At 38.0% G+C, this 18,109-nt stretch overlaps 2 protein-coding genes across 7 annotated transcripts in view; one reads left to right on the top strand and one right to left on the bottom strand.

The window, feature by feature from the left end:
• Positions 1–18,109, bottom strand: part of TET2 (tet methylcytosine dioxygenase 2) — a 115,845-nt gene that overhangs the window by 33,805 nt on the left and 63,931 nt on the right. For 4 of the 6 annotated variants that reach the window (XR_006653244.2, XM_053922061.2, XM_024574945.4 and 1 more), the window contains 4 exons: positions 5,538–8,992; positions 3,823–3,913; positions 2,396–2,489; positions 1,592–1,800 (listed from right to left, as the gene is read on the bottom strand). Coding sequence is in view for 4 of the 6 variants with exons in the window: in XM_053922061.2 (XP_053778036.1) it covers positions 1,592–1,800; positions 2,396–2,489; positions 3,823–3,913; positions 5,538–8,946 (3,803 nt within the window). In the remaining 2 variants the exon portion in view is untranslated. The other 2 variants (XR_011651134.1, XM_045183649.2) reach the window with 2 other exon arrangements.
• LOC123478117 (uncharacterized) overlaps positions 12,174–18,109 on the top strand; it is a 69,000-nt gene continuing 63,064 nt past the window's right edge. The window contains exon 1 of the mRNA XM_071221346.1: positions 12,174–12,287. Coding sequence (XP_071077447.1) covers positions 12,174–12,287 — 114 coding nt within the window. The remainder of the gene's footprint in view (positions 12,288–18,109) is intronic.

Here is an 18,109-nt window from a genome sequence, read left to right as displayed (position 1 = left end):
AAAGCCTTAAGAGGAAAAATTCCAGAGATAACATATTAATGAAAATTAAGTCAATTACAAAGAATATGAAATGTAGTTTGCATAAAACTTTAAGAAATTTAAATACAACAACTGTCATTTTTCATAAGTTCTTCAGTGCTTTAGAAGTCTAAGCTCTCACATCTAAGAGGAAGAGTCTGCTTTAAAAATACAAGGCAGTGTCATTGAATTCCTGAGAAAAATACTATCACCAACCATTAGCTCAAGATGCCTCAGCTTTCGTTTTCTTTTTGATTCAAGGCGCCTAAGTACATTTTCAAATGAGAAACGAGGACGGCGCGGGGAAGCTGATGAGTATTTTACACCTAGAGCAGTTGGTCACAAGCCTGAGTCGTGTTAGGAATCCGCAACTTCTACTTCCCTCCTTATCCTTCCTAAAATGAAAGCCTGGCAGCGAGGGACCCACCATGATGTGTTTGGATTATAACTACTATAGAAAGCCACGTAACAATTTCGTGTAGAAAAAGTAACTTGACGAAACAGATTATTTATAGTTGATTTGCAGTCCTTCGTGACCCACAGAGAGATCCTATTTTACAAAAATGGAGTTAGTAACACGCCACCAGTTAGAGCAACAGCGGAAGAACCGATCTGGCCAGCAGCGCGATGCCGCAGGGAGCAGCGCGGCGTCTCCATGGGCTCGGGAAACTACTGTGCAGTTTGGCGGATACAGAAGAAAGGAGACCAAAGAAAGAAGTACAAAATGATTTTAGAACCAAGTGTGAGTAAAAATAAGTACTGTTATATTTCAGCGAATTATCCCGTAATTGTTGAATGTTAATACAGGAATAAATAGCACAGTAGGGGAATAATACAAAATGGAACTTTCTCCAAGTGAAGATTTAAACTTCCTCCAAGTGGAGAGGTTAAAAACAAACAACAAACAGTAACATACTAATACTTGGATGCAATATATTTAACTACAAAACCCTGCTCTTCTATTCCAAAAACATATTCCTGAAAAAATGCATATCCATAGCCACTAAATTCTTGATTATTTAGTCACAGTAAAAATGGGAGCAATTTTGATTACTTTGTGGAAATAATGAACTAAATTAAATGGAAGTCAAAACTTGTTTCTCTACAACTTCTCCAGGCCTTCTATTTTGTTTGCCACGTATACAATTAAGGTTCTTGACCCGGGCATCCTAAAATTTCTCACCAACCTTACTTTCTGTTTCAAATTCCGCCACTTAGTAGGGGAGTCAATACTTAACTAGTGTGATGACCAAGCACACAAAAGAGCTGTAATTTGTAGAAAGTGGACAGACAGTATTTTCAAGTTTAGGGTCTGACTGAATTCATGTGGATAACAGACACTTAGGCAAGTCTGTCCTAACTAATGGCTATGTCGTCTGAAGGTACAAAACGTTAATGAAATCATCTCAAGCTGTCCACGTTAGCACACACAACCTCCTACTGCATGACCGTGAAGCAGCATTATGATCCCCGTTTTATAAATGCAAAAATGTACGTTCAATGCTCTTCCCTCCAACCAAAGATCAGGCTTTCCTATCCGTGGAAAGAGAGGACAGGCCTGGGCCTCACTTACTCTTCGTTCAGGGCACACCGTCGGTTGGTGAGCGCCCCGTACTTCCTCAGCGTCTCGGTGAGCTCCGAGTAGAGTTGGTCAGCCAGAGACAGGGGGATCCCTTCCCACACCAGGATGAGAATCACAATCACCGCGGCCTCGCAGGTGTGTCCGGCTCGCTCCCGCACCAAGCACAGTAGCTTCTCCTCGCTGCAGCTTCTGCGCACCACCTGTGCGGGTCACCATTCCACCCCAACACCACACCCCAACCCAAACAAAACAAGGGTCACTTGCGGCAGATGTCAGCATTAATTTATGTATGCATATTTTCTCACGTCTGGGACACAGCTAGGGCAACATTTCCCCCGCCTGCAACTTGTTTTTGCTGCCCGTGTACAAAGTGAGGGTTTACCCTGGGGTCAGAACGGCTCAATGTTCAGCAAACTATTGGTGAATAGCACACCATGTTGTGTTGGCAACCCTGGAATGGCTAAGCCAGAGCCAAAGGGAAGACATGCAGATCTTTTTCATGAACTTCAAGGTTTTCATAAATGACAATATAAAGGTTAACTGAGGGTATGTATTTAAAGGAACAATTATATTTGTAGCAGGTACTTGAATGGACCTCCTCCTCACCATTCAATTCTTTCAGTTAAATATGGTTAATACATAATTATAGAGATAATACATGATAAAATAAATATAAGCAATATTCCCTTTAACTGTCTTAGGTGACTCTAACCTGGGTAGCTCAATTCTCAGGATTAGATTAATGAATCAAAATGCTAAGACTGAAGACCAAAAGCCTCGTCAAGTCACACTTACCCATTTGGCAATAGGACATCCCTGAGAACTTTTGCCTTCTTTACCAGTATAGATGACTCTTTCAATCCTAATAGCTTTACCCTTCTGTCCAAACCTTAAAGAAATCCACAGAAACACACACACATAAAATTAGCAAATGAATCTAAGAGGCATCCAAAATATTGAACATTTGAGCATAATCTTATTCTATTACCACATCCTGAGAAATAAATGGTTTACTTTATTAAAAAAAAGAAACAGGTCTAGGCCAAGCAAACTGGATAACAGATTTTAAGCCTTGGTTTTCTTCAGTATCAAAATACACAGGTAATTGTAATGAACTATTTTGAAATTATATGTTGGGTGAAAATAATGGGAGAGCTTAGTTTTACACATAATTCCACAAAACATAAGACTTTTTTAAGTTTGCTAAATTCAGTCTTCTAAGAAATGTACTATTTGGTTTTCGCTCTTTACTAAATTTAGCTATTTTAAAATTTAGGGAATCATAATAGATTTTAGTTAAAACTTTTTCTCAAAGAATCTCTCACATTTTTGAAAAGGAAGTTGGCAAATATCTAGTATCCAGCAATTCTGAAATAGGCTATATTCTCCCTTATGATCAAGGTACTACTTACTACTTGTTAATAAAAAAAAGTACTAAATGATTATTTAGTGAATTTCTACACACTAATTTAGAAATAAATCATCTGGAAATGGGGCAAGAATGATGTGGAATATATCTTTGCTGCCCAGAATGTCTCCTACCTCTTAAAGAAAAGACACCCTAGCATAGTAACAGCTCAAGAGCTGCGGATTCCTATTTGGAAGTCTCTCTGCATTGAGTATCTCGCTCTTAAGAGTCTTCTACATGCAGGAGTAACTGTGTAGATTCAGGTAAATACTTGCATACCTGTGACTGACAGTAAAAAGAAAATGCAACTATAAATAGAATGTCTCTATTTCTACTCAGTCTATACCACACATGCCCTTTGCTCACACTAAGGGACAGCTTCCTCAGAGATAACTGCATCGTTACAACTCTAGGTGAATTGAACTCAACGGTTCCTATCTCACACCACACCTCCCCCTTGTTCTCTTTGACACTTTATCACCAATGGGAGAGCCAGAGTGGGCCTCCCTCTGCAACCCGTGCCAGCACCCTTGCTCCTGGCAGGCAGGCTGGCTGGGCCTTGCTCATGCCGGGGTTTTCTGGCACCCATGTGAAGTGGGCAGCCTGTGCCAGCTTACAGACTGTTAGTCCTGTCAAATATTGTGACTCTCTGGTGAATAGCACAGCGTGTTGTGTTGGCAACCCTGGAATAGCTAAGGCTACTAATAATCACTCAATTTACAATTGTTTACTGCTTTTTATGTGAAAGCTGGAAAAATTCTGACATATACAAAAGGATAAACGTTAATCTGCCCTGTGCCTTTGTGTTAATTACCTTTCTTCCATGATTTCTCTAATAGCTGCCACATTAGGACCTGCTCCTAGATGGGTATAAAAAGGACCTTCATCTTTTTCAATAATTTGCTCTGTTGAGATAATAGAAGATTATTATTTTAGACCTCAATTATACTAAATATAAAGGCTACATCCACAAAACTTATCCCCCAACTGCACATTAAGGGCCCTAAATGTGACTTTACACATTTTTTTCTTTCGGATGAGTAAATTGATGGAATAATCTATTAGAAAATGTGCAAAATAATTAAGTATAGGTACATGTTGGCTGTTGGATAAAAATATGTTAAATTACATTTCAGATATGGGATAAGAAATTATTTTATACCAAACATGTGGAACTAAACAAAGAAAACAGTGTGGGAATTATAGTATATTATATGTAATATCAGCTACAATCAATTTTTTAAACTAAAACAAATTTTTACAGCTAACTAAAATGCTGCCTGCTACCTGAATGTTAGAAGATTAAAAATGAAATTTCCTGCCTTCTCCCACCCCCAGGAGCTTGTTCAGTTTATTGTCAAGATACCTTTTTCTCCTCGTCTCCTTACAACATTTAATTATTCTTTTTGAAAATAAGAACATTAAATCCAGACCCATATTTGTATGTACTTTAGAACAACTGATGAAGAGAAAGTATACTGGAGAAAGGGTCAGGTAAAAGGAAGAGGTTCCTGCAAACTCTGAAAAGATGAAAAGGGGGGAAGGGTTAGAGTGATGAGAGAAGGGAGTGAAGGCGATTATAACTTACCTAATAGTATCTATGACGTGCGGAGCTCTAGCCCAGTGAGGCAACAACCTAATACCACAAACAAAGGGCCAGTAGGCATCCTCCCTGCATTCATCTATAAAACGAGGGGTGTCCCGTTGTAAGAGGAATAACATGGGGTGCGTGGAGCATTAGCCACATTAGCTTTACATTTGTTTTTTCAAATGCCTTCTAGTGGATCTAAGCTGAGTAGCTATAATTAAGATTTCCACGTGTATATGTATAAAATCTGCATTCATCAGCAAAATGTTTCTCTACCCTAACACACTTGTCACATACCTTGAATTTTAACAAAAATGTGTTTGTTTCAAAAAATTACATATTTTCTGTCAAAAGATAAAACTTTAAAGAGAAAATAGAATCAAAATGAATATAAATCACACAATATTTCAAGTGTATAAATGGAGAAAGGGCAACTTCATGAATATTCAGAACTTCAGCACTACAATTTCTCCCAACTCACAAAGACTAAAGATAATTTATCCCTTATGTAGAAATTAACCTTGTAAAACTATTAATAAATTCAACCTTGAATTAAAAACTATTAAAAGCTTCTACATTAGTTTGCATATGGCAGTTATTTCTCTCATTTTAATACATGTTTTTACTGCCTGGCTGTCTCTCCAGAAGGTGATATATAGAGTTAAAAGTTGATTAATATAAAACAGATACCTTTAAATTTTAAAGGGTTTGAATACAAAGAAAAATGAGCATGCACAATTGTTTTAAAATGTTGGAAAAACTGAATGTAAGTGAAGTTCTCTCTTGCACAGCACAAGCTTTTGCAATTTCAAGAAATGTAAGCTTCAGATTTTTATGAGCCTTTACAAATTGCCAGACTGAAAAAAAAAATCCCATCTCTAAAGATAAATTAGCTAATTCTGGATAAACACCAGGTGTCTCAGGACATTTTTGGCACTTACCTACACATCTGCATGATGGGAAATCATATTGAGTCTTGACAGGTGTATCCAATAAATTTTTTATAGGAGTATCTAGTAATTTGGAAGGTGACTCTAAAAAATTATTGAGAACAGAACCAGCTGTTCTTTTGGTTGGGGTCTTTTCCGAAGAAGGGGTTGCCCGCTGCTCTGCAGCTGGGGTGTGGCTATCGAGGTCTGCAGCAGTGGTCTGTCTAGATAAGACCGTGACTGGCCCTGACATTTCAACTTTTACTTGCTTCTGTGATTTGAGAGTAAGAGCCTTATGGTCAAATAATGATTTGACCTGAAACTGCTTCAGATGTTGCTCCATGGTCTCAAGAATGCTCCTTTGCTGCACATTGTTGCAGGTCGGAGGTGGGATCTCCTGTTTACTGATCTTCTTCCATGTTTTGTTTTCTGACTGTGCTGACTTGGGGTGCATACAGGCATGAGGCCTGGATCCTGGTTCAACCTTAATTGGCCTGTGTGCCTGATTATGGCAAGACTCAGTTTGGGATTGTTGGGCTTGCTGCTGTTCTTGTCTCTGTAAGAGGTGCCACCTTAGAGCAGCGTGCTTTTGAATGTCCTTCTGGGGAGGGGTCTGAATGTGACTTCCTCCTTGGCCAGGCACCGGGAAAGCATTCGCTTGGTTGTGCGTCAGGCACCTTTGCTGGGCAAGTTGTGCAGCTTGTTGACCAATCATGTCTTGGTTTTTGCTTCTGTATCCCTGTAGAACTGAAGCTTGTTGAGGCTTCTGTTCCTGTTCTTGAAAGCACCTATGAAGAGCATCTTGCTTTGCGGTCACATTATTTGGAAAAAATTGCATGTGATGCAAGTTTGGGGTCCTGTTTCCAGCAAAAAGTTCAGAATTCCTAGTCTGTTCTGTATTCTGTGAACCTAGATGAGTACTGTTTGAACAAGACATCTGTACTTTGCTTGCACTTGATTTCAAGATCTGACCATAGTGGGAGTTTCTACTATTCATGTTCTGTATGTGCTCCAACCCCATGTGGGTACTATGAGTCTGAAACTCACTAGATTTTGAATACTGATTTTCACTATGAAAACATTCTTCCCCTTTAATGTGGCTAAAGAACGATCCTTCTCTTTGCCGATCATTGTTGCCTTGCGGATGAGAAAAAGTATGGGGCATTTGTTCTTTATTCTTCGTGTGTAATTTTTGCTGCTGCTGCTGGTTTTGAGGGAGATGTGAATTCTGGGATGTTTGTGTTTGTGCTGCCTGCTTATGAGGTTTATGTTGCAAAAGGTGTGAATTTGAGAACGGCTCAGTCTCTGAAGCCTGTTGATTCAAGTGCTGCTTTAATGACGAGGGCAGGAGTTTCTCAGTTTGGGAATCTGGTCTTTGTTGAAAATGAAATCTAGGGGTGCACAGTGACTGCACGTGAGTTTTGGATGAAGGGTCTGTCTTGGAGAAGTGCACCTGGAGTGAGGGTTTTTGGAACTGGAGATGCTGGTCCACTGTACCTTGAGACTGCCCTGGATTCAGCTCAACTTGGTACCTTTGTGGCCTCTGCTCTGGCTGCATCATTTTCTGGATGTGAGCTTGCCCTGGGAGCCCCCCAGGCACGTTGGAACTTCCAGTGTATTGTTTGGAGGTCATTTGATTGGAGGAATTGGACTGACACTGAAGAATTGACCGCAGTGATGCTTTGTTATATTTTAGATGGGATTCTGCTTGATGAAAGTGAGGGGTCTTCAATTCAATCCATCCTGGTTTCAGGTAGGGCTGTGTTGGGAGCACAAGGTCTTGTGTTTGTTCCCTGTCTTGGCCCTTCAGACTCTCTTGCTCTTTATGTCCCGTCAACTGCTGGCAGTGGTCCTGCAGAACTCCACTGCGACTGAGAACTGGTGGGTTAGGCTTGAGATGTTCGGATGTGTGCCTTGTTTTCTCAGAACACAATGGAACAGTTATTGTCCCTGGAGTCTGTATGTCATCCTTGTTACTACAACAATTCTGAAGCCTTTCTGGAAGTGTCAGAGTGGGGTTGGACACATGTGTAGGTGGATTAGGACCCTGGGGTGGTGGTGCCTTGGGGGGACCCTCTATTTTCACTTCCCTTAAAAGAGCTGTATTACTTTGGTTGGGGTAGTGATGGCGTTCTTCCAGAACACCATCGTTCAGAGTGCTTTTTCCTTCTGAAGGAAGCTGAGGAACCTCTGGGAGAGGAGGAGGTGGAGAAATAAGCAGTTGTGTCGGTGGTGGTGTTACAGCGGCAGGAAAGGAATCCTTAGTGAACACTGAGGTTTGCTTGAAGTAAGCACCATTCATTTCATTTTGCTTAAAATATCGTTCAGAGCTGCCACCAGGAGCCTGCAAATTGCTGATGGAACCTGAACAGAATTCTTCACCAAATACTAGCTTTGTGGTTCCTTGGATGTTACTGTTTTCTGCAGGAGATGGGCTTATCTGAAAAGCTGATTTTTGTTGTTCTGGTTTCTGAAAGGAACAGGTACCTAGCATTGCAGCTGGTTTGCTGACATTATCAGTGTCACAGGCCTCAGTCACCACTGCAGCTGGCTCTGGAGGCAGCTCAGAGTTCGAGGTCTGCGGCAAGTTGATCTGCCCTGAGGTATGCAATGGGTGAGTGATCTCACAGGACAACTCATTAGTAGCCTGACTGTTAATGGCATGTATGTGAGATGTGGTTTTCTGCACCGCAATGGAAACACAACCTGGATAATATTGAAACAGTGTCTGTTCCAGGAGTTCACCACGTGTGTTTTCCATGGAAGAGGCAGGAACTGTAGCACCATTAGGCATTAGCACTGACTTGTTTTCAAGAAGTAATACAATGTTCTTGTCATGGTAGTTAGCATTTTTCCCCTCCTGCTCATTCAGAATCTGATGCTCTGGATTTTCAGACCCACTAGAGTTATGTGTTGAAAAACTTGTGAAATCTTTAACTGCATTTTCTGGGGCCACAGAGCTCACAGATTCTCTCTTATCATTCACATCGGAGACATTTGGTTGACTGCTGCCTTTGTCTTGATTTCTTTCTTGGCTTTCCCCGAAGTTCTTTCTTTCTCCATTGGCTTTTTGGTCTTGTTTCAATTTCTTGTTCTGATGGAGCCCAGAGAGAGAAGGTTCACTAACTGTGCGCTTTATTCCTCCATTTTGCAAACACTTGGAATACCCTCTGCCTTCTTGTATAAAGTCCGGACTCACACGGGTATTCTGGCGTCCTTTCATATGGGGTATTCCATAGTAACTTTTGAAAGACTGCCACTTGGTGTCTCCATTTACTTCTGGATATGGTCTCTCTGTTAAAGGGCTTCCATTCTGCAGCTTTATAGCCAGAGGTTCTGGCTGGCAAATGGGAGAAGAAGATGGTGTCAGGAATGGACTTAGTCTGTTGCCCTCCACATGGTTGGTTCTATCCTGTTCCATCAGGCTTGCTTCGGGGCCATCCACAAGGCTGCCCTCCAAGTGAATTCTAAAGGGCATGGAAACAAAAGTTGAAGTTCATTAATACACATCTAACACTAACAATGCATCTTAGAGAATAACCATGTCATTAATAATATTGGAATTCCTAGCCATAGCAAATTGTCATACTCAACTTCATGTTTCAGAATGACAACTGGTAACCACTCAAGAAATGATTATTCTTGTCTTCTCAGCAAATGTAAAATATTTATGGTCATAGAGAACAAAGATGATCAAAATCACCAGCTAATGAGGGAGGTTCACATTGCATTGGTAAATATCACTAACTTCCTTCTCAAATAATTATTTGTGTCAGAAATGCTAAGAATCACAGACAAAGACTACCTCCTTTCTGTCCTCTAGCACCTGAAATAGCCAGTCACTTGCTAAGCTGCCAATTCCATTTCCTATATAAACCTTGAGTTTTCTTTACTGCCACTTGGTAGCGAGATTTACATTATCTTGCTTCATTATCAATTGCAGTAGCTTTTTAAAGTTTCCCCTTAGCCCAGCCTGTCCTCTCCCCAGTCCCCAAGGATCCTAAATTATTATCAAAGGGAAGGTTCTAAAATGTCAATATGATGTCATACCCCTTTAACTACTTTACTGGCTTTATATTGTCTGCATTAGTAGTTCTAAAACTCTTTTACCCAAACACACCCGAAGGATAAGGCACATTCCCTTTAGTGTGAATGTCCCAAGTGATGGGCCAGCGATGAAAAGTGTAGTTTATAAAATGCCCTTTCTAGGTGAATCTATGTGCTCTTCTCCAGGGCCTGGTCATCCACTTCTATTGAGAATCCTAATATAAGTGGTTTTCACGTGCAGATTTCTATCGTTCTCTCCTCCAACCTCCTCTCACAGTTTAGAGTACAACTATAAGAACAGCTTATAAATACGCACATCAAGCTGTGTCAGACTTCCATGACTGTTGTCTTGTCCGCCCAGAATGCCTTCTTAGTCCCTGCATTGCCCGGTGATCCCTATGCATCCCTCTAAAACTGTCTCAAATGTCACATCCCCTGGGATTCCTCTTTGGATTTTCCAAGAGAATTAATCATTCCCATTTCTGTGCTGTTTCTATATCTTTCATATGGTCTCCCACTAAACATATCATACTCAATTATACTTTATTTACTCTCTCTCTGGGCTATAAACTTAAGAATATTCTACTCTGTTCATGTTTGTGTTTAGTATAAAGTAAGCATCCAGTCAGTTTCACTACACTGATATAAATATGCTCATCTTATCATCACTTCTTCATTCCTTCATTCATTCAAACACTTTTGAGACCAATACTGATGGAGACTTCAAAGGCCAAATGATAGAAAAAGCAGAAAGAAATGGGCACTAAAAATCACAAATGACCCATTAGTGAATGCCGCCCCATTCATAATATGGACATGCTTTATTTTCTCACAGTTTTTCCCATTACATTCATTTTAAGAATATAAATAGAAAAAAAAAAAAACAAGACTTCTTTGCCTTTGGGCTGTAAAAGAAGCTCTATTAATATACCCATTGCTTACCAACCAAGACAACATAGAGGAAAAAAAATAAGATATTAGCATAGGAAAGCAACACTGAAGTTATCATTATTTGCAGATAATAAAATTGCACACTGGGCAACCAAGAGAACTAACTACAAAACTGTTGGAGGTGATGAGAATTCAGTAAAATAGCTGAAGAAAAAAAAATCAATAGCCTGGGTGTATAAAAGCAACAACTAGTCAGAAACTTTATTGGAATAAAATGAAGTGAAAAAAATATATAAAACACTGGAATACCCTTAAAAAGAAATATAGAAGACCTATTTGAATATAAGTTTAAAACAAGTAGAAAGGTATATGGTCTTTTATAGTTGTCAATTTAATCTCTTCATTTAATGTACTCTCAGTAAAAATGCTGGCAGACTGTTTTGAGGAATTAAAGAAGGTGACTCTAAAGTTCACGGGAAGAAATAAATTGTCCAGGAATAACCTGAAAAAGAATCATAATGGGGCCCGGACAGGGCAGTAGCCAATTTAAAAGAAACTTAAACTAGAGCTACCATACTTCAAACAGCTTGTACTTGTACACTGATAGGTAAGAGAGTGTTAATAAGACCAATGGAATTGAACAGAATGTCCAGAAATAGATACAAACAGAAATATGGTTTCAGGTACTGATAACACTTGAAATAAATGTGATACTGAAACAACTGAATAGTCTTCTGAAAAAATGATAAAATCGAATTTATCACTTACGTCCTATACCAAAGTGAATTCTAGATGGTTTTAAAATTTGAATATGAAAAACACCTTCCCCACCCAATTAAAAGTAGTCTAAGAGACATTAAAAAAATAATCTAATGACTGGCTAAGTCCTTTGTAGCACAAACCTCAAGGACAGACAACAGTAGAAAGTTCGGTAAAATTTATCCGTGCAAAAAGTAACCCATAAGCAAAGTTAAAAGTCACATAAAACTTTTCTTACTATATAAAATTCATACAAATTGACAAGGAAAAACTTAACCATCCAATAGAAAAAATGAGCAAAGGAAATGGACAGTTTACAGAAAATGAGATGCAAATAGCTCTTAAACATTAAAAAAATATATTCAGTATCACTCATAAAAATGCAAATTAAAACTACAACAAGATACCATTTTTCTCATATTGGCAAAGATCTAAGTTTGATAATATATAATGTTGGCTAGCACGTAGGGAAATAGATACTCCCCTGCCCATGGTTTCTGGGAGTCAAAATTAATACTAACATCAGGAAGGGCAATTTAACAATATCTATAGAACTTCAAAGAAACTTTTAAAAACTTATTTATTTTTACTAAATTTACTGGGGTGAATGGTTAATAGGATCATATAGATTTCATGTATATGTATGTGTGGTACATGATCTGCACATCGCATTGTGTGCCCACCACCCAAAGTCACATCATCTTCCGTCACCAAATGTTTGGCCCCTTACCACCCTCACCCACCACCCCCTTCCCTCTGGTAACCACCATACTGTTGTCTGTGTCTATGAGTTTCAGTTTTACATCCCACACATGTGTGAAACCATATGGTTCTTCCCTTTTCCTGACTAAGCTTATTTTGCTTAGCATAATATTCTCAAGGTCCATCCATGTTGTGGCAAATAGCAACATTTCGTCTTTTCTTATGGCTGAGTAGTGTTCCATCGTACGTATGGACCACATCCTCCCCGTCCAGTCCCCTGTCAGAGGACACTTAGCGTGTCTCCGTGTCTTGGCCATCATGAATAATGCTGCAATGAACACAGGGGTGCCTGTATTTTTGCGAGTAAATGTTTTCGAATAGAGAAACTTTTTTTGACCCTTTAGCTTTAATGACTTATCTAACAAGTATGCTCATGTATATGTTAAATGATGTATGCATAATCTTTTTCAATAGCAAAAAGAAACAATCTATGTTTTTAGATAGAAGCATTTCCAAGTAATTAAATGAACTAAAGCAAGCTGAGAACAGTATGTATAAGAATGCCACACCTGTACATTTACAAAAATAAATACAAAGTCGGCCCTGGGAAAACATACAGCAAGCTGGTAACACTGCTTTGCCTCCAGGAAAAGGACTGGGGAGGCTGCACTGGGAGAGGAGCACTGGGAGGGAGACTGCTTTGAACTGCTTGTTGTTCCTGTAGCTTTTAAGCATGTATATTAATAAGTAAATAAGACAAATAAAAAAGTCATAATTCCTATGGAATAAAAGAAAGAAATCAGAGCCAAGTGATATATTTATTTCTGTGAGAACTCCTTGTTTCCAAATATGAATATTAAGAGATGGGTGGGATATGCACGGCTACCGGTCACACTGGCGGGTGGGCCCTTGGCATGTGGTCAGTCCCCCCTGAGATGTGCTGTAAGTGTAAATGCACACTGGGATTTAACGACCCTAGTGAGGGCAAACAAAGAAAAGAAAATAACTAAGTTTTCAAAACGATTACATGTTAAAATACAGTATACTCTTGAATTTATTATTAGATATCATTGAATTAATTTCATTTGTTTCTTTTTGTTTGTTTTAATGTGAGTACCGAATAACTTAAAATTCCACCCTGTGGTTTATGTTGTAATTTATTGGACATCTCTAAGCTAGACTAACACTCTTAATAATTAATAACTCTTAAAAATTCTAAGTTCTAGAATCCTAAAAATTGATTTGTAGGCTTCGATGTGAGATGATTTTCCAATATCAAAAATTAAGCATAGAAATAAGCTTAGATTAGATCAATTAGATTACCAAATACCACGGCAAAAAGTTTTCCTTTGGCAACTGTAAAATCAATTCACAAACATACCAATCAACGGGTACTTAACATGTACACACCTGTACATTTATGTCATGTATTATGTAAAACATGCATGCTCTGTATGCAATATATCACGTCCTACTGGATTTCCTAGATATAAAACATCTTCAGCACTTTTACTCCCTTACGGTCCATCCCACAGGATTTGGACACCTTTAAAGTGTCAAAGGCACAGTTACAATAGGTGGAGTTTGCCGATCTTTTATGGGCATAACAGCAGCTCTTAAGAAGAAATGAAAGTGACTTAAAATGAAATTTGTTTCAATATGGAGTTTTAAATGCAATGCCCATGTTTAAACACTAATTTACATCAATGATCAGAACTATTCTGTCTGTGACAGTAATTCCTTTACTGAGCACAACTATGAGATGTGGAAAGTTTAATGTTTAATTTTTTCAGGGAAGGCAGGAAAATTATATATCTTTCCATATAGGATGAGAATAATTTGTTATTCGAGGAATATTTGTTATTAACCTATGAATCTGATTCAGGAAATTTAAACCAATAAAGTGTCCTTTTAGAGGGAAAAAAAAAATCTTTGTTTGACTTTAATATGTCCTAAACTACAGTTTATGTGTATATATCCCAGAATATTACATGGTCCAGTGACCCATTCACGCAGCACTCTTTCAATAACCTATCCGTTCATGCTGACATTGGCAAACATTATTTTTAATAAAAAAGAGAAATGAGACCTGTTCATTTTGTTCCTTGTAGAAATATTGAGAAAGTTTTAATGCTATAACTTTTATAGTGTTATTTACACCTAGTTTTTTCAAGCTTACATAAAGTCAATGATTTATGTATAAGACAAAAAAATCTTCCAAGAAAATCCTTGTAGATATCCACTGAAATAGTTGATAGATTATTTCTACAAATTTAGGGAAAAAGAAAATTTTTCCAAATTTAAACTACTTTTCAAGTGGTTGTGATTTGTGCTATAAAGATACATTTGTGCGACATTGCTTTTGCTTCTCAGAGACCAAGAGCTAAGATACAGAGTTGTTATTCACTCACATCTGCTCTTACAAAGTGACTGGTATCAGAAATGATTTGAATTCTTGTAATTTATGTTTTTGAGATTGATATTAAATACCCCTTATTTTTTCTACACCAGAGAATGTTTCATATAATTTATAGTACCAATCCAGACACTACTGCCTTATGCAACTGAATATTCAGTTGCTTCGAGGTTTGTATATGTAATTTATGCCCAAAAATGTACATATAAAAATCAGGAGAAAGAATTTTCATTTTAGAATGATACTCAATTTTACAATAGGGACAATAATTCACCCAGGAAGACATTGGTTAATCAAAATTAAGGCACTGGTTTTTTCTTAAAAGCGTTACAAAGTGGATATGCAAAAGCCTAAGCAGAAGAGTCTTTGGCCAACCTGAGAAGGGTGACTGGTTGTTTCCCAGGGATGTTTTTCATGGTGTCAATATAATTTCATGGTATAGCCGTTAGTTACATTTTCAAAATGAACAATGGAGTAAAGACAGATTTGGAAAAACTGGACAGGTACATGCAAAAAAAGAAACTAGATCACCAACTTACATGATACACAAGAATATACTCAAAATGGATAAAAGACTTAAATGTAAGTCATGAAACCATAAAAAGCCTAGAAGAAAACAAAGGAAGTAAAATCTCAGATGTCTCTCATAGCAATGTTTTTGCCAGTATGTCTCTGAGGGCAAGGGAAATAAAGGAAAAAATAAACAAACAGGACTACATCAAACTAAAAAGCTTCTTCACAGCAAAAGAAACCTTCAACAAAATGAAAAAGGAACCCACTGTATGGGAGAACATATTCACCAATGATACATCTGGAAAGGAATTAATTTCCAAAATCTATACAACTCAATACCAGGAAGATGCAAAATCCAATTTAAAAATGGGCAAAGGACTTGAATAGACACTTCTCCAAAGAGGACATGAAAAAATGTTCAATGTCACTAATCATCAGAGAGATGTAAATTTAAACCACAATGAGATCTCACCTCACACCTGCCAGAATATCTATCATCAATAAATCAACACCTGTCAGAATTGCTATGATCAATAAATCAACAAACAACAAGTGCTGGCGAGAATGTGGAGAAAGGAGAACCCTTTTGTATCATTGGTGGGAATGCAGACTGGTGCAGCCACTGTGGAAAGCAGTACAGAGTTATCTCAAAAAACTAAAAATAGAACTGCCCTTTGACCCAGCAATCCCACTCCTGGGAATATATTGTAAGAATCCGGAACACCAGTTCCAAAGAACATAAGCACCCCTATGCTCATAGCAGTGTTATTTACAACAGCCAAGATCTGGAAACAGCCCAAGTGCCCATCAGTAGGTGAGTAGATAAAAAAAAATGTGGTACATTTACATAGTGGAGTGCTATGAGGCTGTAAAAAAATAAGGAACTCTTACCTTTTGTGACAGCATGGATGGACCTAGAGATTATTATGCTAGTGAAATTAGCCAGTCAGAAAAAGACAAATACCAAATGATCTCATTGATATGTGGAATCTAATAAAAAAAAAAACCTGATAAACAAAATGGAAACAGAGGGATGGACACATGGAACAGACTGACAGATGTCAAAGGGGAGTGGGGAGAGGGGAATGGATGGGAGTAGCCAAAGAACAGGCACACATAACCCACAGACACAGACAGCAGTGTGGTGACAGCCAGAGGGAAGGGGGCGTAGGGGATGGATGGAGATGGGCTAAGGCAGGAGTGGGGCTGGGGGGATGGGGCCATCTGTAATAGTGTCAACAATAAAATTTTTTTTAAGAAATAACAAGTGTTAACATATTTCTTACGTGATGCTCTTATGGGATATGGCTGATATCAAGCTAATCAACTTCCAGTTCACAAAATTCCTGAAATCTTCACAGTCTACTCGTGCAAAGTACCGTGAGCTGGTTCTGAGCACACTACTGTTAGACTTACCAAAATATTGATCATACGACTTTTTTTTTTTTGCCAAGAAAGTGAAAGTTCCCTGAGATCAAATGCACGCCACATCATTTTGGTAGCTTTCCTGATGATTTCCTGAACAGCACTGGACAAAGAGTGCTTGCTCATAGAATTACTAAACAGTATTTTCAACTTCTGGAAGGCTAAGAAATTTTAAAATAACATATTCAAAATAAGTGATAATATGTGATGACGATGAACCAACAATGTATAAAACATTCATAGTATAATAAAATATCTAGTTCCATTCTCTCATTTTATAGATGTAAAAACCAAGCAATTTGCTCAAGATTAGGAGACAAAATAATCATTCTCAAAGGGGCTAGACTGGTAATTTCATAGAAGCACTTCCTGACACATAATATTTTTAAAAAGGTACAATTCAGGGACTCAGTTTTATTTTGTTAAGTCAAACTTAGCCAACATTTGAGTTTTTTCAGGCTTAGGATGAAAAAATAAAATATTCTGGTTACATGCTTGTGGGCCTATAATAATTATTATGTTTAAGGGTATTTTGCATGTTATTTCATCAAGGTATCATTTCTTTGCATGCACGAGAATTAAAAAGGAAATGTTACATGTAGTAAATGGAATGTGAAGTAGCCACAAAGTTATTGTGATCCCTTCTTTGCCCCTTTTCTAGAGTACTCTTCAATCAAAACTGGTTGCTTGTGATTTTTCTCTAAAATATCTGAGGACAATTTATAAATCTCCACTGATAATGTCATTGAGAGAGTTGGAGCTCAATGTGCATTAGTTCATTTGTGAAGTTCATAGTCATAGCTCATTAGTCAAGCATTACCTGAATCCCCACTGACTGCAAGTGCTACGGGGTAGAGCAAACACAAAGACGGACAAGTCTGCTCCGCCTCGACTGTGAATTCAGGAAGGCAAGTGACTGCTCAAGTGCCGCAGGAGCAGAGGAGAGGGGAGAAGCACCTCCAGATGTCAGGTCTGCACACCATCAACCCGAACCACCTCTCTCGCGAAATTCATTCCTTACATGACCCACTAAGTTAAAGTTAGTTTTAAAAGGATGACAGTGGACGTACATCAAACATATCCATCAACATCACTGAGGCAGAAGAACTAGTGCCCTAAGTCAAATATGTATCAGTGTCATCTAGTACAAAGGAGACTATGTAAAAAATTCCTTGCAGTACATTTTAAAAACTAATAATATTCAACAAATGACATAATTATTGGACTGTTAACCTAGGAGAAGTTATGGCATATGTTTATATGCTTTACTGTAACAGTTATCTTTGCTAACCAAAATGTACTAAGTAGCTTATTACTGTACACATACACACACAGGGTTTTTGATTAAATAGTACAACATAAGGTTTCTTAATAGGTTTATCAAAAGAGCAACAAAGTCACAAACTTTAAGAATGAAAAAAATATAACAGTCAAATTCTAAAACCGGCTTCAGCCTTTTTTTAAAGCCTAAAGAGGCAGTTTTAGAATTAATTTACCTAATGACAGATGTTAATTAAATCACAATTTAAAATATCATAATTTAGATCCTACTAAGTCATATTATTCATGTTTATCCTTTTATTCTAATATTTCCATAAAGTATGGCCCTCTAAGGAACCCAAAAGAGTAATTCTGTCAGCTAGAAAGACCACCAATATTTCTGGAAATTCCAAAGGTCAAATTATAACCAGGTAATATAATATAAATAGAATTGTGTGCAATAATATATTACGGTCACTCTAGGATTTCAGCTAATGCTCCGGAATAATTTTTCAGAAGCTATAAGAAAGCGAGACTGAGGCAGAGACTGAGAACTTTAAAAACGCCAAGC

Source organism: Desmodus rotundus, chromosome 4, assembly GCF_022682495.2.
Source record: "Desmodus rotundus isolate HL8 chromosome 4, HLdesRot8A.1, whole genome shotgun sequence".
Lineage (NCBI taxonomy): Eukaryota > Metazoa > Chordata > Mammalia > Chiroptera > Phyllostomidae > Desmodus > Desmodus rotundus.
Note: the sequence above shows the minus strand (reverse complement) of the source record. Positions and strands in the feature narration are given on the sequence as shown.